Raw genomic sequence first — 24,158 nt, 5'->3', positions numbered from 1 at the left:
CTCGCAGGCCCACATTCATCCTTATCAATAGGCGCTGAAACCATGGGTGCATCGTTCTCTTCCTCATTGACTGGGCTAGCAGGTCGAGGTTCCTCTATCTTGGATGCTGAGAGCACAGGTGCATCGTGTGTCTCTTCCTGGAATTCCGTGGTAGGCTCGGGTTCATCGTTATGGACAGGCGCTGAACGTTCGGGTGCATAGTTTATTTCCTCTTTCACTGGGCTATCAGGTTGGGGTTCCTCATCAATGGGTGACGACGGCTCTGGGGTATTAGTATTCTCCTTGTGCAGTGGGCACAGGGGCTCAGGTTCTGGCTTTCCCACAATTTCCGGAAGCTCTGGTGCATGCGTGATAGCCTCGTGGACTGGACTCGCAGGTTCGGGGGTCTTTTCTTCCATGTATGTCAATGGCTCTAAAGCATGTGTCGTCTCCGTGTGCAATGGCATGTCTTCGGCTTCATCTACATCCACATGTGCTGGCATATCCGGTGCATCACTTTCCTCCTCCGTCTCCGAGTACATCGATTCTGGTCTCTGTGCATCCAAAGGTGTTGGCGGAGACTCTGGTACATGATTGCTTTCATCAAAGAGTGAGTTCGTACCTTCCGGTGTAGTACCCTGGGGCAGGCGTCTCTTTGGCCCTCTAGCTCGACCCTTGGTCAAATGAGTGAGTGCGCCAGCTTGAGAACCTTCCACTCCTGAGCTGCTGCTTTCCCCAGCACTGCCGAAAGAAGGACCTTTCATGGACCCGTTGATCGGTGCGGGCGGGCCACGGGACAAAAGTCCCGCTAAGGCAGGGTTTAATCGGCCTGCGAGTTTACTTTTAGCAGCAGGACCCTCGGTCTCAGCAGGTGCACTTGTAGCCTGCATCAAATCCCCCGGTGGCAGAGAACGCACCGGATTGATGCCCTCCTCCTTTACCTCTTCAGCGTTCACCTCTGCCCCGTCTGTCTTCTCATGTTCGCATTCTCTCTCTTGTTCCGGCAGTTTTGGCTGAGCGGCCTCCTCGGCAGTATCATCAACGCCCGGCTTGGGTGGTTCTGGAGCGATTGGCGAGCCTTGGAACTTTTCGAGGGGCTCAGCGCCGGCAGGGGACAGTGGCGATGCAACCTGGAAGCCATGCGTGCTTTTTGGTGTGCCCGGCTCTCTAGGCGAGAGCGGCGAAAGCGGCGACGAAGAATCGGCTGCTGAAAGATTGCTTTTGATACTGCTGGACTTGGTCAAATTGTTCCGCATTGCAATTGCTTCAGGTACAAATTTGCCAGGAGCATCCTTCTCCCCCGCAGTATTACGTCTCAGCGAACCCCCACTGGCTTTGATTGCTTCTTTCTGCTTCAGGATGCTGTCTTTCAATTCATCCACTTTCTGCGACTTCTTTGGTCCGCCCGAAGAGTTCAGAGCTGCCTTGCCTTTAAGAATATTCTCTTTCAATTCGTCCGGCGGCACGTGTTTTGAGGACTCTGCTTTCTTCAGCCTTCCAAAGATATTCTTGAATTCCGGTTCCTCCCTGGGTGACTCATCCTTAACCACTTCCCTGCGTCGAAGGTTGGCTCTGAAGTCTATCACAGGAGACAGGGGCTTGGGCCGATTCAACAGCGGATCACGAGGGGATGCCAGGGGCGCATCGATAGTGGTCTTGGTTATCGGGCTCAGGTTAGACGGCGTACGCTTGTGTTTAGTAGCTCCATCTTCCGTTTTCTCGGGCTCCGCCTCTGTTTTGGTAGGCGACTCCTCTTTCGAAGGAGAGGCCTCTTCGGTCTTCTCTGCAGGTGGTAAAGTGCTATCCTGAGTATCTGCACTTTGTAAGGAGGTTTCGAGTTCTGCTTCCTTTGTCTTCCCAGCATCTTGATTGGAAAATATGTCGGGGATGCCGGTGATACTGGAGGTCTTCGAGTGACCACCAGGAGCAGTAGTCCGCATAAGGCCCACGGGTGTGACCTCTTTGAAGCTTGCGGTTCGACCCAAGTCAACGCTACCTCTTGATTGCCGATCTTTGACCCAAGAAGCCTGTTGAGAGGGCTGTCGCTTATGCCTAGGTGATTCATCGCGGTTCAAAGCACTCTCGAGCCAGGAAGCTTTGGTCGGGCTCCATCTCTTGGGATCCATCGTTCTCGAAACTGACGGGCTTGATGGGGGTAACGAGCCGGAATCCGTGCTTTTCTCAACGGTGCTGGTAGACCGCGTATGCAGACTCAGAGAGGGTCTGCGGTTCTCTTCATCTAGCCGCGCACCACTGCTGCCCGGAACGGGAGGTGTAGCCGGTCGTTCGCCATCTTTGACCGGATGAACGACAGTCGCTTCGCTATGGCTAGACCCGGGTCTGTGGCTAGAACCAGGCCTATGGCTGGAACCGGGTCGATGGCTAGAGGTCGGCCGCGAGGGCGAAAGACTTGCGCCATCCCTGCTCATTCTATATGAAGGCGCAGTGGAGAAAACATCACTGCCGGAAGGAGCAGCGAAGCTGTTGCGGTTGCTAGAAATTGAATTACCCCGACTAAGCCCCGACGGCAGCTGAGCGCTCCAGCGTTTAGACACGCTATCTGATCGCTTCATCATGGCACTTTGCACGAATCCACCGAGCCCCTTGGTAGGAGACGTAGAACGCTCGGGAGACAAACGCCTAGGCGAAGGGGGTGATGTTATCTGGTCATCTGCGACGTCCTCCGTCTTTCGCGGCTCGAGTTTTTGTGCACTCGTCAGAGGCAAAGGAGAGCCAAGCCCAGTGGCCGTCGACACAGAAGATATGCTCGAATACCGATTACCCAAACTACTTTCTGCAAACGTCGAGCTTGCCCTTGATGGAGACCGCGATCGCTCTTCCACGAGCTCGTTATTTTCTGCTTCCTTCGCCGACTCTGTGGTGTGCTCTTGGTTCGCCTCCGACTCTTTGACGCCAGTATCAGGGTGCAGAGGGTGCAGAGGGTGCAGTGAGTCTTCCTCTACCTGCTTTGCGCGGGTCGGAGACGGGCTCCCTCCCTCTGTGTGGCGGGCCCACGGTACGTCCTTGAACGAAGGAGAAGACGCGAATGGGCTCCTAGATACCCCATGATCATCATTAGACGTTGTGGACATGGCTCTAAAACGGCTCTCACGCGAGGGCGACGCGGAGAAGAAAGCCCTGCTGCTATCCCGAGACGTGGGTCTTTGTTGCCAGGAGAGAGTGCCGGCTCTGCTCCGGAAAGGTGAGATAGGTCTGGAAGCCGTCTCTCCATCGTTTGCCGTCAGAGTAGACCCCCTCCGGCCATTGTCGGTGGATATCGATGCGTCATCTCGAACCGAATCAGCCCCGTTGCCAGTGTCATGCCCCGGAGTGTGAGGGGTAGGCTCGAGGTGTTCCGGGGGGTCAATCGCTCGCTGGCTGAAAGAAGACATGCTCAACCGAGCGGGATCTAATATAGGTGAATCTTTCGTGGGGGAAATCGACCGTGCCCGCTCTGTATTGCATCCCAAAAAACGGGACACAGTCAGCATTCCTGAAGATGACAGATTTGGAAATGGACCAGCCAGCCGCCAGCCAACCGTGAGTCATGGCGACTGGGAATTTGCTTTGAAAGGGGGGGCGCCGGGAAAAAAAAAGCAAGGGAAATCAAATACCAGCTCTCCGAGCCTGTCTTTCCTTCCGACCTTGCAGAATTTCCTCCTCCAACTTCTTTGTGCGTTCCTCGTCCTCTTTATCGCGCTTCTCTCCTAATTCGCGGATGCGCAAAAGGAAGTCGTTGACTTCCTCAGTGCCATCCGCGTCGGTTGTGGACGACATGGCCAGCTTGGCACTTGTTCAATGAGCCCAAAAATTGGGTTAAAAAAAAAAAAAAAAAAAAAAAAAAAGAGGGAACAGAACAGAAATGGCAAGTCAGAAAAAGAAAAGGTGCCCTTTCAATCCGAATAAACACCGACAAAAAAAAAAGCCCCCAGGAACGGTGGGGTGTTGACAAGAGGCACCAGACAGAAGAGGGGAGGGGGGGAAGAGAGGGGGAGGATGATTTGGTTGTTTGTGAACCAGAGGTGTTGGAGTAATCAGGAAGAGTGGAGGGAGTGTCACGGTTAGCGGTGGTGGTGGTGGTGGTGGTGGTGGTGATTGAGCGACACTCTGGCTCTTGCCCGCTTGAGGGACTTTCTGTGACTGATTCGTGCCGGATCTGAGCCTTAGGAAGGGATACTCGTGTGCCTCCAGCTCATTGTTGTTGTTGTTGTTGTTGCTGTTGTTGTCGTTGTCGTTGTCTGGTTTACTCCACCTTTCACCCTGGGCGATCCAGTGTGAAGGAAGGAATGGCAGCGAGAGCCGGGCAGCGTCTTTTTCGTTTCTAGTGGTGGATCCGTATCGACGGCCAGCTGAGCACCGTGAAGGTAAGAATAGTAATGGTCCTTCATCGTCAAATAAAACCCGGCGAAGGCACGCACATCAGCTGCCGCCCCACAGCCGGAAGCCCAGAGGAAATTAGGATGAGGCGCCCGACCGGATTGACACTTGCGCATCTCTCTCGCTCTGCGGCTGTGAGCTGATCCCCTTAACTTTCTTCCTCCCGGGCACCACATAGGCGAGATCAAAGCCCGTCCTGATGGGGTTTATCGTGTCGCAAATCCCAGACAAAGAGAGATGTCCGCTCGGATTCCCCAAAAGCTTCATCATCAATTGACGAGGGGATGTTTGGAAGTTTCTCTACACGGAGAACTGTTTACTTTTCCGGGTCCGGCTTTTGCGGTGGAGCAAATCTCAACTTTCTCTGCCGCCCCGCGATCGGATACGCAATCAATTTTTCCTGGCTGACCGGCCTGCTTTCCAGTTTGTTCCCTTCTACTCGGGCAGCATTACTATCCTTAGGAACCTCGGTTGGGTCAAACTCGGCACACAAAGCTTGGTAACTTGGTGTGGAATCCACGGATGGATGGCCTTGAAGGGGAAGAAGGGGGAATGAAGGTGGATATGCGAAGATAAGCGGGAGCTTCTTAGTTCCCATTAACCACCCAGCAGGATTGGGTCTGACGACATTAATTCCCCCTTCCACCCGGCGCAGGACTAGTTTCGTGAGACACATTACTGGCGGCAATCCTTGCTGAAACCTCGTGGTTGACGTAAATTACGAGGCGAGGCGCTCCCCTAGTGGGAACTGGGAACACCGTTGCCTTTACCATGTTCGACAAGGGCCATCGTAGTGTAGTTCGTGGACCCTGAAGGCGATTTGTCTGATCGCCGTTCCGATACCCGACCAGGCACTAACAGTTGAGACAGGGGCTCTGCTAGTGGTGCTTGGTAGGTAGTTAACGGGCAGAATGAGTGCAAGCCAGCATAGTACTAGAACGTTGTCTCCCTTGTAAACTATCTTCATAGGTTAGGAGTTATTCAGGGTACACCAAGTTCAATCATGGGTATAGATGCATCAATAGTAGTGTGATAATTAACACGCTTAATAATGAACCCATCGCTGAATAGTTACTACTAGTACTACTAGTATGGTCAAACTTCCGTGAAGAATATATAATGACTACTAGTGCTTCAGTAGAGGAGGCAAAGTCTACTACTATCACCAGCACCTTCGCCAACGAATCATCAGTTTTCATATCAATTAAATGCCAGAAAACATGACTCCTGCCATTATTGTAAGACCATAAGTACGAAAATAAATCGAGAAGGGAAACAGATAGCATATCGCGGTCATCAAAGGGTGCCAAGTAAAGCCATAGACTTTCACATCAGTTAGTACAGGAAAAGTCTATCTTTGGCGTCTTGGACAACCCATTCTAGCCCTTCATGCAGATTCTTCCCTGTCATCGCACTGCAGGGTAATATCGTCCATTTATGTGTTTTGATAGAATCCAAGCCAAGCCGCTGTGGACAAGAACATCAGTCAATAATCGCTGGAAGACACGACATCAAGAGCCCAAAGCGAGAGAAGAAAAAAGAGCGAAGAGCATAAACTTACTTGTCGAACCTCACTCTCATCCATACATCCCTCAACTTCGCTCTTATTCAAGAAAATCAAGAGACTTGCTCCCATCAAACGCTGCGTGACGGTTAGCCCGGGACTGGCAAAACTCTTCTTGGGCGGGCGCAGCGGTGCCGGCGGGGATGGCAACGAACCTCTTCCAAAAGGAGCCCGGCGAGCTCATCTCTACAATCATCCACTCTAAGACGGTCGGTCGCATCAACAACCCAAATTAATGTATCGGTCTTCTCAAAGTAATTTTTCCAATAAGATCGGAGGGTCTTTTGGCCTCCAACGTCCCCTAATGACAGGTGATTAGTGGAGGCTGGGCGGTATCAGTGGTCGACATCCTTACATATGTTGAGTCTATATCTGCGTAGAAGTCAGCGAGTAACTCTGGTAGATAATCGAATGATTTAGATAGTCATACCCTTGAAAATCTATCGTCTTGATGATAAAACCCAATGTCGGACTGACAGTGGTGACATCTTCATTCATAATCTGCTTGACGATGGTGGTCTTCCCGGCATTGTCCAGACCTCTGTGGCCATGGCTGTTAGTGAAGGTATTCGTTAGCTGTAAGTATCATTGGGTGAGACTCACAGCATCAGGATTCGCATCTCCTTATCCTTCAGCCGGGCTTTTCTCAAAATGGACAACATCTTCACTGGACTTTCAGTGATGTCGCAGTTTGTAGTTGGGGTAATTGAAGGGGAAAGAAAGATTGGACCAACGACAAGCTCGATATAGATCCCGCTCACGGTCGAATATACTACTACTACTACACCTCCTTCACATCACAATGAGACATCATAGGCCATGTGTCCCATGCATAACCAATAACAACCCTAATGTAGTCCTACAATCTTGTGTATTAGCATTTCCAGTCCTAGCTTTTCACTTTCTCACTTTCACAACAAGAACAAGAAATGTGAGCAGAGTCATTGCAGATATCAAATATTTGGAATAGCAATGCATTTCCTTCACGTAGACATAACAGGCAACCACTTAATCCCAGCTGTACCAAGATTCACCATGTGCGCATAACGTGACATTAGGGAGGAATCGAAATTCGTTAAATAGTGCGCACATCGCATACGCCTCAGTATGTCTCTGTCCACAGGAGGGCCGAGTCTCCTCATCCTCATCCGTGTTGTCACTTAACGACAGAGGCAATCTGAAAGGTTAGAAGACAGCATCTTCTGTTTTGATTAGATAGGGCCCTGTGATTCAGTCTGTCCAGAGGCCCCTAGCAGCAATAAGTGCAATCAATGTCAAGTAGGATCCTCCTCGCCTAACATGAACAACCTTGGGAGAGGTGATATGAGTGATACTAACCTACCTCACTGTTAGAGATGTCACAGAAGAACAACTATGAATATGACAGCCCAGATTTATGGGCGCGAATGAAATTGACACGTGATAGTGTATCAAGCGCCTCGATTTCCAATAAATACCGGTCTCCTGGATACCGGCCTTCGCAACGACGATGTGCCGAGAATAACAGTACCACTTCGCCTCTGCACAATCCGGTGAGTCCGAGTCAGGCTGATAAGATGCAAGCAGCTGTCATCAGATCGACAAATAGCACTGCAGTCACAGTCACTCGTAAAGCACACAAGGCGATCGCCACGGCGATTCCCAAGTGTTTTGAAGCACCTGAGCCGGTTGTGGCCACTAGCCGATCGCCTTTACATGAAAACAAACCCCCTTCATCACCCAAACTCTCTTCCAAAATAACTGTCAAGTTACCTGAGCCAGTGAGCAGATTGTGTGACAGTTCTCACATATCGCCATCCACATCCATACCTTCCCCCTACATCCCAACAAACATAAGACCATACCAATATCAGAATCCCGACCAGCGCATCCTCCCTAGAAACAAAGGAGGTCAAGGGACTGAGCAGAAGAATTGGAGAAACACCGCACGTCCTTCTCACCCTCCTCTCATCTCACACGCCGCAAAAGCACCTCAGAGGTCAAGTGAGTTAACATTCACTCGAAATACTTCGTCTGGCTCGCCACATCAGCTTGCTCTGCCTGGTAAGCGATGAATGCCGCTTCCTCCGTCTTGACCATGAGATGTGCTAACTGACACCTGAGAAGCTAATAAGGGAAAAATGTCGTCCAGTGGTGACTCGGATTATGTCGTTCTGCGTCATCCTAGAGCCGAAACATTGCAGCCTCAAAATCAGGATGCTTCAGGACAGACTGGAATAGAGGCCGGTGGCGGTACCCCTCTTGGGGGCAGCATTCACCAGCCAGCGCGGGAACCTTCCGAGGAGAAGCAGCCTACTACCCGTGCTGAGCTGCGAGCAGAGATCAAAAGATTACAAAAGGAGGAACTTGCGAAGATTTATCAAAATCTATACAAGGAGGAGGTCGAAACGGCTGATGCTGAAGTAGTAGCCAAATGCCGGGACGGCCCAGGCGTGGACCCAAAGTCGGAGGTCTATAAGGAAATCGAGGGATATCGACGTGTGCGTCCAATGGAAGAAGTCGACTTGAACGTCGAGGCTCTCTCTTTAGTCAATGATCTGGATGACAAACCAGAGGATGACCGCCTCGATAACCTCGAGCAGATTCGTAACGGCTTCAGCGACGGCGATCGTCTAGCTCCACTGTGGGATGCATACGAAAGGCAGTCTTTCATTTACCCTAACGTCATTAACGACCAAGTGACACTATCTCCTAAGCCGAATGAGGCGCAGACCACCCTGCAAGCCAAATTTCAGAGACCCGAAGCTCATCCGTATGCCTCGCGAGGCAAACCCCCTACTTTCCCACCCAGTGCATATCAGAAATGGCGAAAGTACGACCACTTGTGTGATTGGTGGTGGGCCCCTCCTATGCTTCCGTTTTACGATTTATGGCTTCAGAAATTCCGTTCTTGGCTCGACGAGACAATTCAGGATGCCTATTACGCAGACATCTACCACAAGGGCTATTTTGATGGCACCGCCCATCCAGATGGTGTTAGAACCTTTATCGTCCCGAATCTACCAAAGGCTACCACTATCCTCAATCCCAACGATGAGCTAGCTCATAGACACAGACACGAGACGGCAGCAGGTCTCAGCTACAACTACGTCATGCACAAAAAAGCCGAAGCAGAGCTAGAGGAGCAGAGATTAGCTTTGTCGCGTCGCATGCAACTTGAATGCATGGCCACCTTGCCGCCAAATCCCAACACGCCAAGGGCGAACATTTATCTCAGACCGGCACATGTAGGAGACGCCAATCAACTCCTCCCCATTTACAACTGGTACGCCCAAAACTCCTTCGTGAGCGTTGACATCGGAAAGTTGGAGCCAGGGGACATCCGGCAGCGCATCCAAGCCGCCAAAGACGCCCGCCTTCCGTTTATCGTTGCCGTGGAGCGCGGTTCGGGAAATCAGAGAGAGAATATCTTCGGCTACGCTACTGCTAAAGACTACACCGGTTCAGAAACCAGTGGTAGATACACCGCTGAGTTGGAATTATTCGTCATCCCAGAGCAACAGCGCAAAGGGATCGGAAATTGTCTTATGGACAAGCTCTTGCAGGTATGTGATGGAAATCACAGAACCAAGGGCGGTTATGATTTCTACAACCATGGTCTCGTTGGGTACAGCCTGGGCGGACGTCGTGAGTTCGCTCGGCTAATTTTCACATTTACATACATTCCCGAGGAACGCCAGTCGAAGAGTTGGGTCAGGGATTGGCTGGCCAAGAACAACTTCGAATTGCAAGGACGCTTGTGCGGAGTCCGCGCGAAGAACGAAAGACTGTAAGAGTTTATCCTGCTTCACGAGGATGATGATGATATTAAACTTCCATATTGACTGACAACGATTCTAGTCTTGACGTTGCGTACTTTGTCAAGAATAATATCTTCGCTCTTCCGTACCGATAGTCTGGTCCGGTCCCGTTCCTTACTTTATTCTCTTATGTGATTCTTTTCCTTTGTGACATTCTCAACACAACAAGGATCCCTGCAGGGCCTTGATAATAATCAACCTTATGACCGGCTTATGCCAGCGAACCTATGTGTTCGAACATGAATAAAACAACAAAAGCACAAACGCATATGCAACAACACCAAAAAAAAAAAAAAAGGTGAAAAGTGGAAAAAGAAGGAAAGCCGACGCACCATAAGCGGCGCCGGACGTCAGATTACAGTGTATCAATTATCTACGAGCATGCAGATAGGAGCTTTCTTACTTAGTGACTTAATGAAATTGAAATTGAAATCGAAATCTTGCTACTTATAAGATGCACCCAATGCATACCTAATTAGTAGACCTATCTAGCAGTAGATAGAAATCTAAGGGAGTGGATCCCATATCGATAAACGATGCACCAATCACCACCTCCCCGACGCCAGTAAGCACAATATTCTGCCATCGCAAACGGCCTCCACCGCCTTCGAAATTTGAACTTTTTTCTCCATCTTTATCCCGATACCAACATACATAACATAACCCATTGAATTGGAACATAAGGAGGAGTGCTTTCTTTCTCCTCTTTTTTTTATCTTTTTGATTTTGTTTTTCTCTCTCGAAACTTTGTCTTCGGTGACATTCACGGAATAATCAAGTCTACAGAAAAACAAGGGAAGAAATCTCTCATTCCCTCCCACACGCCAACCATGGCCGGAACGAAAAAGCGCGCGAACGCCGACGACGACTTCGTGCTCACATTGTCGGATGACGAGAATGACACGTTAAATCAGTTTGAAGAGGAGGGCGAGGGCGACGATGGTGCGCTAGCCTCCGGGTCGAAAACGAAGAAGCGCAAGAGAGATGATGCTGCCGCGGCGCAGCAGGAGAAGGGGAAGAATAAGAAGATGAAGAAGCAGGAACAACAGCAGCAGCAAAAACAGCAGAAGAAGCAAGGGAAGAAGGCGAAGAATGTGCCTGTTGAGGAAGAGCAGGAGGATGAAGAGGAAGAAGAGGAGGAAGAAGAGGATCTGGGTCAAGATGACGGCGCGCTTAATTCGGATTTCGAGTTCGATGTTGGCGGTGCTGCGACTGAGGTTAGGGATTTCGATGGATGGGAGATTAATGGTAATGAGGATGGTAAGGGTGGGGATAAGAAGGCTGTGGATATTGATGATATTATCTCGAGGAGGCAGGCCAAGAAGGAGGCTGAGTTGATTCGCAAGCAGAAGAAGAAGCAGAAGGAGGCGGAGGAGTTTAGTGAGTTGGAGGAGGATGATGATGAAGAGGATGGAGGTATGGAGGTCGACTTTGAGGATGATGAGCTGCTTGCGGAGGATGGGTTCGGTATGGGTGTTGATGGTGAGGAGGAGGAGAGCGACAAGTCCGATGCGGAGGATGAGGAGAAGGAAGAAGGGTCTGATGAGGAGGCCGAGGGCAGTGATGACGACGAGGAGATGGATGAGGATGATGATGATGCTGCTTCGGATAACGACTCGGTTGCTACTCCTGTTCAACACCCTGATGATGTTGCCTCTGACCGGGACTCGGACGACGAGAGTCAGGTCGACGCCGAGGAGGAGGAGAAGCGCAAGGCTTTCTTCGCTCCTGAGGAGGAGAAGACTTCGGAGTCTGCTATGGCAGATGCGAAGCGGTCATTCCAGGAATTCAATCTCTCTCGTCCCATTCTTCGTGGTCTCGCCGGCGTCAACTTCTCGAACCCCACACCCATTCAGCGCAAGACGATCCCCGTGGCTCTCCTGGGTAAGGATATTGTCGGTAGTGCCGTTACTGGTTCCGGAAAGACTGCCGCCTTCGTTGTCCCTATTCTCGAACGTCTGCTGTTCCGCCCACGCAAGGTCCCGACGAGTCGCGTTGCCATCCTGATGCCCACCCGTGAATTGGCGGTGCAGTGCTACAATGTCGCTACGAAGCTGGCGACGTATACGGACATCACCTTCTGTCAGCTGGTCGGTGGTTTCAGTCTTCGCGAGCAGGAGAACATCTTGAAGAAGCGTCCTGACGTGATTATCGCTACCCCCGGTCGTTTCATCGATCACATGCGCAACTCGGCCAGTTTCACTGTTGATACTCTGGAAATTCTGGTTCTGGATGAAGCTGATCGCATGCTCGAGGACGGTTTCGCCGACGAGTTGAACGAGATTCTCACTACCATCCCGAAGTCGCGCCAGACCATGCTTTTCTCGGCTACGATGACGGACACGGTCGACAAGCTTATCCGCGTCGGTCTCAACCGCCCTGTGCGCCTGATGGTAGACGCCAAGAAGAACACCGCTGTGACACTGGTGCAGGAATTCGTGCGTCTGCGTCCTGGACGTGAGGACAAGCGACTGGGCTACCTTCTCTACCTCTGCAAGGAGCTCTACACTGGTCGAGTGATTGTCTTCTTCCGACAGAAGAAGGAGGCACACCGGGTGCGCATCATCTTCGGACTGCTGGGCTTGAAGGCTGCCGAACTCCACGGTAGCATGAGTCAAGAACAGGTATGTTACTTAACCTCGACCCCCATTTCCTAATATTATTGATGATACTAACTTGGGTGTTTTCCAACTACAGCGTATCAAGAGTGTTGAGAACTTCCGTGAGGGCAAGGCGGCGTTCCTTCTGGCTACAGATCTGGCATCCCGTGGTCTGGATATCAAGGGCGTGGAGACAGTCATCAACTACGAGGCGCCGCAGAGTCACGAGATCTACCTGCATCGTGTCGGTCGTACCGCGCGTGCGGGCCGCTCCGGTCGGGCATGCACCATTGCCGCCGAGCCTGACCGTAAGGTGGTCAAGGCGGCGGTGAAGGCGGGCAAGTCGCAAGGAGCCAAGATTGCCAGTCGGGTGATTGAACCGGCGGTGGCGGATTCCTGGGCGGCCAAGGCGGAGGAGTTGGCGGAGGAGGTGGAGGAGGTGCTGTCGGAGGAGAAGCTCGAGAAGCAGCTGGCGCAGGCGGAGATGCAAGTGACCAAGGGAGAAAACTTGATCAAGCACGAGGCGGAGATCAAGTCGCGGCCGAAGCGTACGTGGTTCGAGACGGAGCGCGACAAGAAGGCGGCGCGGAAGCTGGGCGCGGCGGAGCTCAACGGGCCCGATGCCGGCCTGTCCAAGAAGGAGAAGCAGAAGCTCAGTAACAAGGACAAGAAGCGTCTGGATGACTCCCGCCAGCGCCAGGAAGCTGGATCTGGCTGGAAGAAGGGTCGGGCCACACGGGAGAGCATGAAGAATGGGCAATTGCCCAAGGCTAAGAAGGACAACAAGAAGAAGGGCAAGAAATGAGGCAGAAAGACGGTGACGGGTCTAGACTCAAGGGACCTAAAACAAAAATTACTATTCGCATTAGCATATTGTGGATATACTGTATAGATATTTCCAATTTTTCTGCTTAGACTATTTACGATCTTCTACATAGTATATTTTCCCTTTCCCCCTTTTTCCTATTTAGTTATGAATCTATTCCTTCTGGTTATTTGGATCATAGTAGCGGCTGTCGACGGCTATCGACGGAGACAGCGGGGTGCCTGAAGGGCGGCGAGGGACTCCGGTGTCGGCGAGCCGAGCATCAAGAGGAGGAGCGGAGAAGCCGATTGCCCTTGCAGTTCATCCAACCAGCCAGCCGAGTTGATCACCGGTGGAGTGGGATTTCGTACCAGATTGCTAATTCTCGGCCGGTGATTGATTCGGGGAGAAAAAGAAAGAGAAGACCCATTGAGTTGCCAAGGGAGGGTGCAATAATTCTTAGTATCGTTTACTTTGTATGTAACATGATGGGTAGAGAGAAGTTGAATGAAGAGGGGACACTGGGCTGGTACCAAATCAGAAGGCGATCCGCCATCCGCTGTCGGCGCAAATTTCGAGGGCCAAAGGCGGCGAGCGTCATTCCATTTGACTCATGGCGGCCACTCGCCCGTCCGTCGCCTTTAAATCCTACCCATTCTTCCTCTGCGTCACCGTTTTGTTTGCCTTCCCCCGTTCCTGGTTTCCTCTTAAGCTTCTCACTTTTTTTTCTTCCTCATTGCAAGAATCACTGTCCTGTCCTCTCTTCGTCCGTAAGGTGATTCACTACTCATATATCTACAACCTCTTCATCACCTCCTCCTCCTCCTCTTCCTCCTCCCCATACCTTCCACCCGCATTTCCTCTCCTCTCATTTCCCCGCTGCGGATCCTCCCGCTTCTCCTCCATCACCATGCCTATGTACGTCCCTCCCACTAATGCTGAATTTCCTCAATTATGGTGGTGTCTGCGTTAAACAAATGCTTTAATTGCGGTCATAATTGCACGTCAATTGCTTCTCATCCACTGACTGACTCCTCCTTGTCTCTTCAGGCTCAAGGACCCCTCCCAGAAATACAAGCGCTTTCAGCCCCTCCATCTTCCCGACCGCCAATGGCCCAACAAGACCATCGACAACCCACCCCGGTGGCTGGCCACCGATTTGCGTGATGGCAACCAGAGTCTGCCCGATCCTATGGTAAGTTCATTACATTGAGCAATGGGGTGAAAAATAGGCATAACCCGGCTGACGTGTGAACCACACAGGATGGGCAACAAAAACTCCGCTTCTTCAAGATGCTCGTCGACATTGGCTACAAGGAAATCGAAGTCTCTTTCCCCTCCGCCTCGCAAACCGACTTCGACTTCACCCGTAGCTTGGTCGAGACCCCCGGTCTGTGCCCCGATGATGTCTGGCTTCAGGTCCTCTCCCCCTGCAGAGAAGATCTGATCCGTCGTACGGTCGATTCCCTGAAGGGTGCCAAGAAGGCGATTCTGCACATCTACCTGGCTACCAGCCCCTGCTTCCGTCGCATCGTCTTCAACATGGACAAGCAGAAGAGTCTGGAGATGGCCGTGCGCTGCACCAAGTATGCTCGCTCAATCACCAAGGATGACCCGTCGACTGCCGGAACCGAATGGCACTTTGAGTTCTCCCCCGAGACCTTCTCCGACACCGAGCCCGAGTTCGCTGCTCAAGTCTGTGAAGCTGTCAAGGAGGCGTGGGAGCCCACGGAGAAGGACCCCATCATCTTCAACTTGCCGGCCACGGTAGAGATGTCCACCCCCAACGTCTTCGCCGATCAGGTCGAGTACTTCTGCCGCAATGTCTCCGAGCGCGAGAAGTACGTCGTGTCCATCCACCCCCACAATGACCGTGGCTGCGCCATTGCCGCTGCCGAACTCGCCCAGATGGCCGGTGCCCAGCGTGTCGAAGGAACCCTGTTCGGAAACGGTGAGCGGACGGGTAACGTGGACCTGGTCACCTTGGCTCTGAACTTGTATACCCAGGGTATCTCCCCCAAGGTGGACTTCTCCGATATCAATGCAGTCATCAAGGTGGTCGAGGAAAGCAACAAGATCCCCGTCAACGAGAGATGGCCCTATGGTGGTCAGTTGGTCGTCTGCGCCTTCAGTGGCAGTCACCAGGATGCCATCAAGAAGGGATTCAAGCTGCGCGAGACCGCCGGCCCCGATACCAAGTGGGAAATCCCCTACCTCCCCTTGGACCCCGAGGACATTGGCCGGAACTACGAGGCCGTCATCCGTGTCAACTCCCAGAGTGGCAAGGGTGGTGCCGCCTGGGTCATCTTGCGCAGTCTGGAGCTGGATCTCCCGCGCGCCCTGCAGGTCGAGTTCAGCAAGATCGTGCAGCGCAGAACCGAAGAAGTCAGCCGCGAGCTGCGTCCCTCCGAAGTTGTCGAGCTCTTCCAGGAAGCCTACCACCTCAAGTCCAACCCCCGCTTCAACCTGGTCGACTACAACATCACCACGGATCGTTCCCAGTCTCCTGCGCCTCCTGAGCCCGGCAAAGCCCTCAACACCAAGAACCTCAAGCGTCGCTTCACCGGTGTCATCGAAATCGACGGCATCCAGCACGCCATCACCGGTGTCGGTCCCGGTGCCATCTCCTCCCTGGCCCACGCCCTGGCCACTCTGGGTATCGATCTCGACGTCGTCGACTACAAGGAGCACTCCATCGGTCTGGGTCGTGATGTCAAGGCTGCGACATATATTCAGTGCACTGCAGCAGGCAGCAAGGAACAAGTCTGGGGTGTTGGTATCCACCAGGATGTGGTCCAGGCCAGTTTGATTGCCCTGCTCAGCGCCGCCAGCTCTGTATGTTCTCCCCAAATACATTCAATTATTGAGAATCACCCCAGCTAACATTACTCTCCTAATAGTTCCTGACCAGCCGCTCCGGCTCCCCTGCTCCCTTCCGCCCCATCCGCTCCAACACCCTCACCGACGACGACCTCCAAGCTCTGGAGATGCTGAACGGTCCCAACAAGCCTAAGGTTGACATTGAAGCTCTGACCCAGCAGGCCGAGAGCCAGTGAATCGTTCATCTTACATTAGCTAGCATACATCGGTTTCGCTGTCGTCGTCGTCGTCATCTTCTACTTGCATTATATCTTGGGTCCGTTTTTTTGGTTTTTATTTTCTTCCAATATTTTTCTTCTCGGGGTTTTTGGGAAGAAAAAATTACAAAAATTGTGTTTTTGTCAAGGAGAGACGTATATACGGAGAGGAGGTGGGTATAAAGGGAAGGAAGACGAAAAGAAAGAAAGGAAGATAAGGAAGAATTTTGCTTCGATTTGTACAGATTTAGGAATGACGTGATATGAATCCAAATTTTTATTTAATTTCAATAGCTTATGGTGGCATAGTATTACTTCCATTTCTTCCCTTGTTGCATTTACTTTTCGTATAATGTTGGAATTTAGTGGTAGTAGTGAAAGTCACTACAGAGAAACAGTAGGGGACTACTAGCATCTAATAATGATCCATGTCCTATTCGACTTCTTTTGGGACAGGAAAATCAGCATGAATTTATCAGTATAGGATGATATTGTAAGAAGAGCTAAGCCACTACTGCATGCATGCCTATATGATAAATGTAAAAATGCGAATGGGGATGCGGTGGGTATGTATGTACACAAAAAAGAATCACAAACACATTTTGCATATCGGTCATCATAGATGGAAGGTGGGGAATGGGGTGGAAAAGTAGACAGGTATATAGATAGCCATATTCTACCTCTTATAGAAAAAGGGGATAAAATGCAAGGGCGACAGGAGAAGACAACAAGGTAGAGACTGTGTATGAAGGGGAAGAATTTGGGAGGGGGATCATGCAAACGTGTAGCCGTGATTTTCTCTTTATCGGGGCTATGCAAAAAGAAGACAAGCAGATAATAAGGATATGGAGAAGATGATGAAAGAAAATGGAATGCTAATCTTACTTCACCCTTGCTTATTAGGCATCAGGGAGCTGTTAAATGGTGTGTGCTTTTGTTGATGCTGCTGCTGCTGCTGCTGCTGCTCATCAAGTATGTATGTACTAGATTTGGTTGCGGTGGAGGCCGTGGGCATCATCGTATCCCAGATTGGCCTGGTACATGAGAGCTTCTTGGGGCCAGTCGCCGGTACTTCCCTCCATTGGATCTGCGAGGGGTGTGCGGTTGTAAGAGTCGGTCCGAACAGGGTAGCTTCCATTGCTTGGGGCGCGTTGCGGCGCATCGTGAGCTGGGACATTGGTTCGGTAGGGGAGGCTCTCGGGCATAGGACCGTGGCCAGCAGGCTCGGTCAGTGATCCTGCTGTGGCCGAGTTGGCAAAGTCACCAAAGTCGAAGCCAAAGTCGGGGTTGCTGATGGTCGTGGGGAGTTCTTTCCGTGGCACAGCGGGAGCCCCGTTCGTTGAGGCGCTGGTCGGCCGGGCTGGCTCTGCGATGTGCGGGACGGAAGGCATGCCACCTTCGGGCAGGGTGCCAGTAGGACTGTGGATGCTTGGCTCTGGAATAGGGGGATAAGATCCCATTGTCGCTTCGGCATGCTCGACCAGGACTGGAGCCGGGGAGCGAGGCATAAGATCAGGATCCGGTACGACGGTGGATCGTCGAGTGCTGTTGCCCATGGTGCTTCCGGGTTTCGAGCTGCGGCTGACGCGATGCTGAGGAGCTTCAGCAAACGGGTGTTCGGGGCCCTCTCCATCACGGATGCTAAACTGAGCAATAGTCCGCAGCTTCCGAGTAACCCATGACGCCAACACCTTCCCACGTTGTTTCTCTCCGAGACGGGACCGAGGGAAGTCTCCGTGTGAAACAAATGCCACGATATCAGCGATGACCTGGTGCTCGTTGAGGATGGCGTCGACAATCACAGGGACCAGAGACGCTAAGTAAGCCTTTCTTGTAACCTCGACAACGACCACGATCAAGCCTCCAGCTTGGAAGACAGCACTAGATAGACGGATTAGTAACAGGCATTTGAGTGTCGAGTAAGGCCGAAACTTACCACCCCCCAGATACGATATTGCGGTGGCATCGCTCCACAGAGTATTCGATGTCCATCGGGAAGTGATTCAGACCATTAACTTCGAAGGTTTCACCAATTCCTCCAAGAACAAACAGCACTTGCATCTCGACAGGCTGGCCACCAGGGCCAATGGGTCTCGTAACTGTGTGAAGGAAGCCAAGATCACCAGTACGCACGTAGGCGACGTTAGGATCGCCATCCATAACCCGACCATTGAAACGCTCCATATCGAAATCCTGTTTGGAACCGTAAAATGACTTGGCGCAAGCGTCCGACTGGATCCAAATCTCACCATACTCGCCGACGTGGGACAGAGTGCATGTCTCTGGGTTTACGATAGCTATTTGCGTATTTACTGGGACCATACCTGAGTCTTGAATAACAAGAGCAGTGGGATCGGTGTCTGGATCCACAGGGCAGATCAGTCCACGGCGCAAAGCCCTGATGTCGAGCCATAGCTCAACAGGTTCGATGCACATGTAGGATCTGGTAACAACCATGGGGTTGAGGACGTGGGTATACACGATGTTGATGGCAGTACGGTCCAAGCTGGCAGAAGCAAAGTGGAGGCGCACTTTCTGGTCTGCAATCACGTTAGCGCTACAGCGTCTGACTAGGGATGTAAATTGGAAACGCACAAATATCGACTCTTGGACGGCCTTCGGCTGAGATCATCAAATTCTTCAGCTCTTGCATCTGGAAGCCCTTGCCAGCCATGGCACTCATTGCATAGTCCAGCATTTGGCTGGTAGCGTACGTGTCCTTGATCTTATAGCGTGAAAGGGTAACGAAGAGCGTCATGGGGTTCTGCGCAAAGTCGACAGGCGATACAAGGTACGTTGGCGCTCCTAAAGCCAGCGTTAGCCCTGCAAACATCGTAGTCCACAGCATAGTTCCTTCTACTTACCAACATAGATACCCATTAGACAGGTATGAAGAAACCCTAAGCCCAAAGTACTCCGTACGCTACCAAGCACCGGCCTTGAGCTAGTCATCTGGCAGGTCTCTTTCTGCACCTTGCACATGCCCATGATTGTATCGTGACCAATATGAACAGAGATTCTCCTCTGGTCAGGTGTCCAATAGGTCCACACCATAGCCGCCTGATTCGCACTCAGCCAGGAGCTCTTGGCCGTAAAACCGAGGTCCCGGCAGCCATGCGACTGCTTGGTAGGCTTTGTGGTGTTGTATATAGCTGGGACACCGATTCGGAGTACTTGCGCAGACTGCTTGATGTGCTGCGAGACGAGCTTCTGTCTTAGCACATGGTCAACATCACTGTTGACAATGATGGCCTTGACATGGAAATCATTAATGACGTGAAGGAAAGCCGGAGCATCTTCGGAGAGACGGTTCTGATCAATGGGGGCGAGGGGGATGGCAACGACACCCAAGCAGAAGCACGCATGTACAGCGTAAACGTATTCTTCCGAATGAGTGTACATCAAAACCAAGTGATCTCCAGGTCGGACCTTAACCTTGTTCTTCAAATACATTGCTACGGCAGCAACCTTCAGGTCAAACTTCTTCCAAGTGATGCCCTTGCCTTCCTTTCCTCGACCGTCGATGGAACAATAAGCTAATTCTTCAGCTTGCCGAGAGACACGCCATTGAAGAAGGTCCACAATGGTGTTGAAGTTGTTGAGGGGCGTGGATGTGCGATCATCCATGACTACGTCACGGTAGTCAACGCCCGAATATTGCTTGTCCTGCAAGGCGAGCAGTTCTTGCCTTGACATCAAGGCCAGCGGAGACCATATACCACCGACTGGGTCAACCCCAACTGGCAAGTTGAGGACGGATCGTTCAACACCGAACTTGACATGCACGCACGGCAGAGTTCCAGAATCAAACTCCTTGCGGCACAGCATGTTACCGATCTCCTGTCTCCCATTCTTCGTAACACGAGGAAGGGTGTTAGGAGCTGTGAGCAGCACGCAATAAACCCGCAAGTGATGCTCCTGATAGAGAACTTCCATGCATCTCTCGGCAAGAGATTCAAGAAGAACAGAGTCCAGCTGTCGTGGAGGACCACCTGATGTCGTCGGTGCTGTTGATGCCGCATATGACTCTAATACAACAATGGGAAGATGTTCTTCGTTGACAAAAACATCGAAAGCTGTGCAGTCATGGATCTTGGGGATGTTTTTCAAAATACTGACGATCATGTGTTGGACAAAGAAATAACGATGTTCGACGATTTCTTGCCCGTGTTCTACCCACTCGACCTTCTGACGCAGCCGGTCCTCATAGAGACCTAGCACGAAGATTTTGCCCTCAATGACACAGCCAAGCAGGCCTGTGCGAAGGAATTCTGGCTCAACCAGGATCGGGGTTGGATTCCCTTCTTCGAACTTATAAGGACGTGCATGGAAGATGGCTTCTGTGTGTTTCGGCAATGCCCAAAAGCCACCAGATAGAGACGGGGAGTCCACCCAGATCTCGCCGATGACGTTCGAAGTGCACAGCAGGTTGGTCTCAGGGTCGACGACAGCCAGTGTGGCATCAGGAATGGGATAGCCGAAGGAGCCAACACGCACGGCGTTGGGCATGGTTCCGGCGAATTTCCTAGCCTCTTCACCCATTGCCAAGACCACAATTTCGTTGCTCTTGAGAGCCTCTTTGTCCAGAAGGACCTCACCAAGCTCAGTCTTTCCTTGCTCTTGCGGGGCTGGCGTAGGAGCACCTCCTCCACCCAGTAAGCTACTGCCAAAACCACTGTTGCTATCAGCCTTTCCAGACCTTTTCTCCTCTTTCTTGCTATCTTCGCGCTCAGCTGGGTCCATCTCATGCGTCAAGGGACAGCCCATGCGCTCTTCGCCACCAAGCCAGTCTCGCATACTGATAACCATGCCACCGTGCTCGGGAAGACACAGCATGGGCGCAACGATTTCTCTGGCCCTCGGGTTTCTCATGGGTCTTAACCACCGATCTGCAAGTATTTCATGGAACTCGGGGTCGACGGTGAGTGTATCTATAAGGCAGAGCTTCACTGTTCCGAAGTTTGGCTCTGAGTTTTTCTTGTAATGCCGTGTCGCCATTGGATCTTGCTGGTAATTGTAAGCGGCAATCTTCAACCCCGGATAGTCTGCAGCCATGATGGTTGCCCTATATTTCGTGATGAGGTGGGCATAGAGACCCGGCGTCTCGACTGCACGGTCCTCTAGCCAGACAGTGGTATGACCACCATATACGGTCATCAAGACGCCGATAATCATACCAATGCCTTGTCGAGGGTCGAGGTAGCTGATGATCGTTTCACCACGCGGCCTAGCCATACCCGAGGACATAGGTACAGTTGAAACAATTGCGCTGAGGCAAGCCATTTGATGCATGATTGTCCGGTGGCTCATGACGACACCGCGGAGGTCGCCGGTTGGCGCTCTGGCGAATTCAATATACGCCAGATCTGGAACCACAAGGGGTGGGGTATCGTCCTTCTTCTTTGGGTGATAGCTGCCGAATTCATTGGTCTTCCACCACTCTACTCCCCGGGGCCAATTTAACTTCTGGGCCGTGATGTCTCTCTGGAAATTCTTTAGGTTGTTCTCTGTCGTTAATGCCAGATGTGCTTGGGTTGAGGTAAGAACCAGGTTGAGACTCTGGTAGTCCTCAAGACTATTGATGGGGACAGCAACGACGCCGGCGATGAAACAGCCCATCAGTGCGACAGCAAATTCGATGACCTCAGAATCCCGGTAAATCAACGCCACGCGATCACCACGATAGAGGTTGCTTTTATCACGAATGACCTGCGCCACCTTTTCAGCGCGACTGGCTAATTTTTCCCATGTGATGGAAGCAATTTCTTTGCCCTTTTGGTCCAATACCCAATATGCGGGCTGCTTTCCATGTATCCGCGCTCGATGCCGGAGAACGGCGGGAATGTTGTCGAAGTTCGACATTGGCGTATTCTTGTCATGAGGATCCTGTACGGCAAATGGAATGTCGCGAGGCTCCAGTGGTTGAAGGTGAGCAAGTGCCGGTCCATGAGCGAGTTCAGAAGCGGGGATCAACGGCGGTGCCATATTCGCCGTAGGGGAGAACGTATCCGACTGAGAGTAGCGGTGAAAGCCACCACCGTAGCTATCCCTATAGTCATCTTGCTGTTGGCCGGCAAAGTCAGAGAAAAACCCCTGCTGGGAGTCGAGCATTGTCGACTGTCGCGTGACTCCACCTGGCGGCATATCATAGGCTCCGATAGGCTCTTCGTAGGCATCGTGGTGATAGCCGGGGTTAAATGCATAGTTTTGGCTCAGAAGTGTGGCTGTACGTGAGCTCTCTTGCATGGGAGGTGCAGGTTTGTTCTTCGGCAGAAATAGTGAATCGTAGGAGGCTGCCGAGGGGGCTCGATCAGCGGGCAGCAGCATGCTCTCTCTATCATATGAGCCCTGTGTATCCCCACTAACCCTGCGCTCATATCCGAAACTTCCGTTGTTGTAACTATCACGCCCATTGGCAAAGGACTGCGACGAGTCGCCCAGGGTTGTGGACTCCGCCGTTGGGGGTCGGACGTTGAGGATGGCTTGTGGAGGATGGGTTGAGCTTGTGAGTGATGAAGTTCCATCCCTTGACGTGGGTGCGCCGAAATCCAGCTTCATATTAGGGCCAAAGAACTGCGACAGGAGAACGGTGCGCCGTTTCTGGTATCTTTAAACTAAGTCAGTCCCAACCGTCTATCGGTATATATATTTGAGCCGCCTGCACGGGCGATCAGGTAGACCATTTGCTAGGGCTAAAGTTTCACACTCAAATCCATAGTTTGTCTGAATACAGATAAAGACGAGTTTGCTTACCCCTTCTCCGTAATATCACCTTCCTGATAAGCAGTGAAAGGTTAGTTGGATCTGTCCACAGAACCGCGAATCTGCGGGGTAAAACTATAGGTTGCCAGGATCTCTTGCATACCTCCAATTCTTTATCAAGGTCGCGCAGAGCGGCGTGAAGCTCGGGATTGTCGTCCGCCATGATTGCAGAAGCGTTGAGGGTAGACAAATCGAGGGGCTTTCATTCGAAGGCTCGGGGATGCTGAACGGCCAGGGTAAACGGCACCCTCATTGCAGGGTCCCTTAGGAGGGGGAGAGAAGAGGGAGGGGTCAGAAAGAGGCTGAGGGGGGAACGAGAGACTTCGGAGAGTCGAGCAGCCCCTTGCGATGTCCCAGTAGATGGATGGGGAATCCGGGAGTTTGTCTTGTCGCTTCTCCGCGCCTGATGAGCCACAACGTCACCTGCCGCGGCGGCTAGGGCCGGTGAGGCGGGCCGGGCACGCAGAATGTGCAGCCAATCACATGCTCAGATGGACGTGCACCGCCACGCGTCAGGAGGAGAAAGAGCAAACAATCTCGGCATCCGGAGAGCACGAGGATCGTCCGCTTCACACCACGAACAGGTGGATGTCGACGGTCTGCACCCTCCTTTTGGTACTCGGACCTGAAATGACAGGGTTACACCTCATTCTCACATATCTTATCCATCCAATCTGACTCGGGAATATGTCTCGCTACGCCCCTGTGTGTTACTTGATTATCCCGTTTGTGCCTGATATCTTACGCCCTCGGTAGCACAAGCCAGTGTGCCTATTTTTATTCGATATCCTCCGCAAGCCCGCTAATAACGCTCCAGCTGTCGCCGCTTTAGCGGCAAACCAAAATTCGGTGCAACAGCGGTTGTGGACATCGTGCTAAAAGCACTTAGCTTCTTCAAATGAAAAACTAAATTATGACGGTTCCATAAAGACACCTAGGTAGATGAGGCCATCATGATCTCTTATATCCACTGCGCGTGCTAACCACCTTCGAATGTTCGACCGACGACGCTATCTCCATCCTCGGTATTGAAGACTCCGAAATCAAAAGAGGGTCTCCGCTGTACTATTGGCTTGTCAGTCCGTGGTGGGGTCGTCTACTGCTATTGGTCCCGGCGCCAAGGTTCTCTCAACATCAACGTAGGGCAAAAAAGGAGTATGATCATCCAAGTTCATGTTATTCACTTACCTTTTT

The 24,158-nt window shown here is 51.8% G+C and overlaps 7 protein-coding genes across 7 annotated transcripts in view; 3 read left to right on the top strand and 4 right to left on the bottom strand.

Annotated features, from left to right (window-relative positions):
* BO87DRAFT_323294 (putative gelsolin repeat protein) overlaps positions 1-3,756 on the bottom strand; it is a gene marked incomplete at its 5' end in the record, with an annotated part of 7,508 nt that extends 3,752 nt beyond the window's left edge. Inside the window, 2 exons of the mRNA XM_025620023.1 lie at positions 42-3,472; positions 3,594-3,756. Of these exons, the coding sequence (XP_025485048.1) occupies positions 42-3,472; positions 3,594-3,756 (3,594 nt within the window). The remainder of the gene's footprint in view (positions 1-41; positions 3,473-3,593) is intronic.
* A 321-nt stretch (positions 3,757-4,077) lies between these two features.
* Positions 4,078-4,827, bottom strand: BO87DRAFT_2261 (uncharacterized protein). Its single transcript, XM_025618721.1, has one exon. It carries the CDS (start codon positions 4,530-4,532, stop codon positions 4,143-4,145), a length of 390 nt encoding a protein of 129 aa, XP_025485047.1. The 5' UTR covers positions 4,533-4,827; the 3' UTR covers positions 4,078-4,142.
* An 864-nt stretch (positions 4,828-5,691) lies between these two features.
* BO87DRAFT_296050 (ADP-ribosylation factor-like protein 2) lies at positions 5,692-6,582 on the bottom strand (the record flags this gene model as incomplete). The annotated part of the gene is made up of 6 exons (XM_025618973.1): positions 5,692-5,823; positions 5,918-5,998; positions 6,076-6,221; positions 6,276-6,292; positions 6,351-6,461; positions 6,524-6,582. The coding sequence occupies 6 exons, from the start codon at positions 6,580-6,582 to the stop codon at positions 5,692-5,694; spliced, it is 546 nt and encodes a 181-aa protein (XP_025485046.1).
* A 19-nt stretch (positions 6,583-6,601) lies between these two features.
* BO87DRAFT_392272 (GNAT family N-acetyltransferase) lies at positions 6,602-9,815 on the top strand (the record flags this gene model as incomplete). The annotated part of the gene is made up of 4 exons (XM_025624999.1): positions 6,602-6,613; positions 7,285-7,903; positions 8,027-9,689; positions 9,761-9,815. The coding sequence occupies 4 exons, from the start codon at positions 6,602-6,604 to the stop codon at positions 9,813-9,815; spliced, it is 2,349 nt and encodes a 782-aa protein (XP_025485045.1).
* Positions 9,816-10,377: 562 nt separating this feature from the next.
* On the top strand, positions 10,378-13,228 carry drs1 (putative ATP-dependent RNA helicase DRS1). Its single transcript, XM_025620022.1, has 2 exons — positions 10,378-12,344; positions 12,418-13,228. The coding sequence occupies exons 1-2, from the start codon at positions 10,551-10,553 to the stop codon at positions 13,123-13,125; spliced, it is 2,502 nt and encodes an 833-aa protein (XP_025485044.1). The 5' UTR covers positions 10,378-10,550; the 3' UTR covers positions 13,126-13,228.
* Positions 13,229-13,809: 581 nt separating this feature from the next.
* Positions 13,810-16,470, top strand: BO87DRAFT_371756 (2-isopropylmalate synthase). Its single transcript, XM_025622114.1, has 4 exons — positions 13,810-14,043; positions 14,176-14,320; positions 14,389-15,960; positions 16,026-16,470. The coding sequence occupies exons 1-4, from the start codon at positions 14,036-14,038 to the stop codon at positions 16,179-16,181; spliced, it is 1,881 nt and encodes a 626-aa protein (XP_025485043.1). The 5' UTR covers positions 13,810-14,035; the 3' UTR covers positions 16,182-16,470.
* A 215-nt stretch (positions 16,471-16,685) lies between these two features.
* On the bottom strand, positions 16,686-23,375 carry BO87DRAFT_371755 (putative AMP binding domain protein). The gene is made up of 6 exons (XM_025622113.1): positions 23,068-23,375; positions 22,956-22,978; positions 19,067-22,809; positions 18,798-19,007; positions 18,139-18,742; positions 16,686-18,083 (listed from the first exon to the last, which is right to left on the bottom strand). The coding sequence occupies exons 1-6, from the start codon at positions 23,125-23,127 to the stop codon at positions 17,186-17,188; spliced, it is 5,538 nt and encodes a 1,845-aa protein (XP_025485042.1). The 5' UTR covers positions 23,128-23,375; the 3' UTR covers positions 16,686-17,185.
* Positions 23,376-24,158: the final 783 nt, after the last annotated feature.

The sequence above is a fragment of the Aspergillus neoniger genome (genome assembly GCF_003184625.1).
Source record: "Aspergillus neoniger CBS 115656 unplaced genomic scaffold BO87scaffold_1, whole genome shotgun sequence".
Taxonomy (NCBI): Eukaryota; Fungi; Ascomycota; class Eurotiomycetes; order Eurotiales; family Aspergillaceae; genus Aspergillus; species Aspergillus neoniger.
The sequence above is the reverse complement of the archived record's forward strand: the minus strand, read 5'-3'. Positions and strand labels throughout refer to the sequence as shown.

Excerpts from the sequence above, each read along its gene's own strand:
- BO87DRAFT_2261 (XM_025618721.1), bottom strand. The coding sequence starts at position 4,532 with ATGTGGTGCCCGGGAGGAAGAAAGTTAAGGGGATCAGCTCACAGCCGC.
- BO87DRAFT_371755 (XM_025622113.1), bottom strand. The coding sequence starts at position 23,127 with ATGGCGGACGACAATCCCGAGCTTCACGCCGCTCTGCGCGACCTTGAT. Across the intron at positions 18,743-18,797 it reads CCGTCCAAGAGTCGATATTT|ACCAGAAAGTGCGCCTCCAC; the intron begins GTGCGTTTCCAA and ends ACGTGATTGCAG. Across the intron at positions 18,084-18,138 it reads AATATCGTATCTGGGGGGTG|TGCTGTCTTCCAAGCTGGAG; the intron begins GTAAGTTTCGGC and ends CCGTCTATCTAG.
- BO87DRAFT_371756 (XM_025622114.1), top strand. Across the intron at positions 14,321-14,388 it reads AGAGTCTGCCCGATCCTATG|GATGGGCAACAAAAACTCCG; the intron begins GTAAGTTCATTA and ends TGAACCACACAG. Across the intron at positions 15,961-16,025 it reads TGCTCAGCGCCGCCAGCTCT|TTCCTGACCAGCCGCTCCGG; the intron begins GTATGTTCTCCC and ends CTCTCCTAATAG.
- drs1 (XM_025620022.1), top strand. The coding sequence starts at position 10,551 with ATGGCCGGAACGAAAAAGCGCGCGAACGCCGACGACGACTTCGTGCTC. Across the intron at positions 12,345-12,417 it reads GTAGCATGAGTCAAGAACAG|CGTATCAAGAGTGTTGAGAA; the intron begins GTATGTTACTTA and ends TTCCAACTACAG.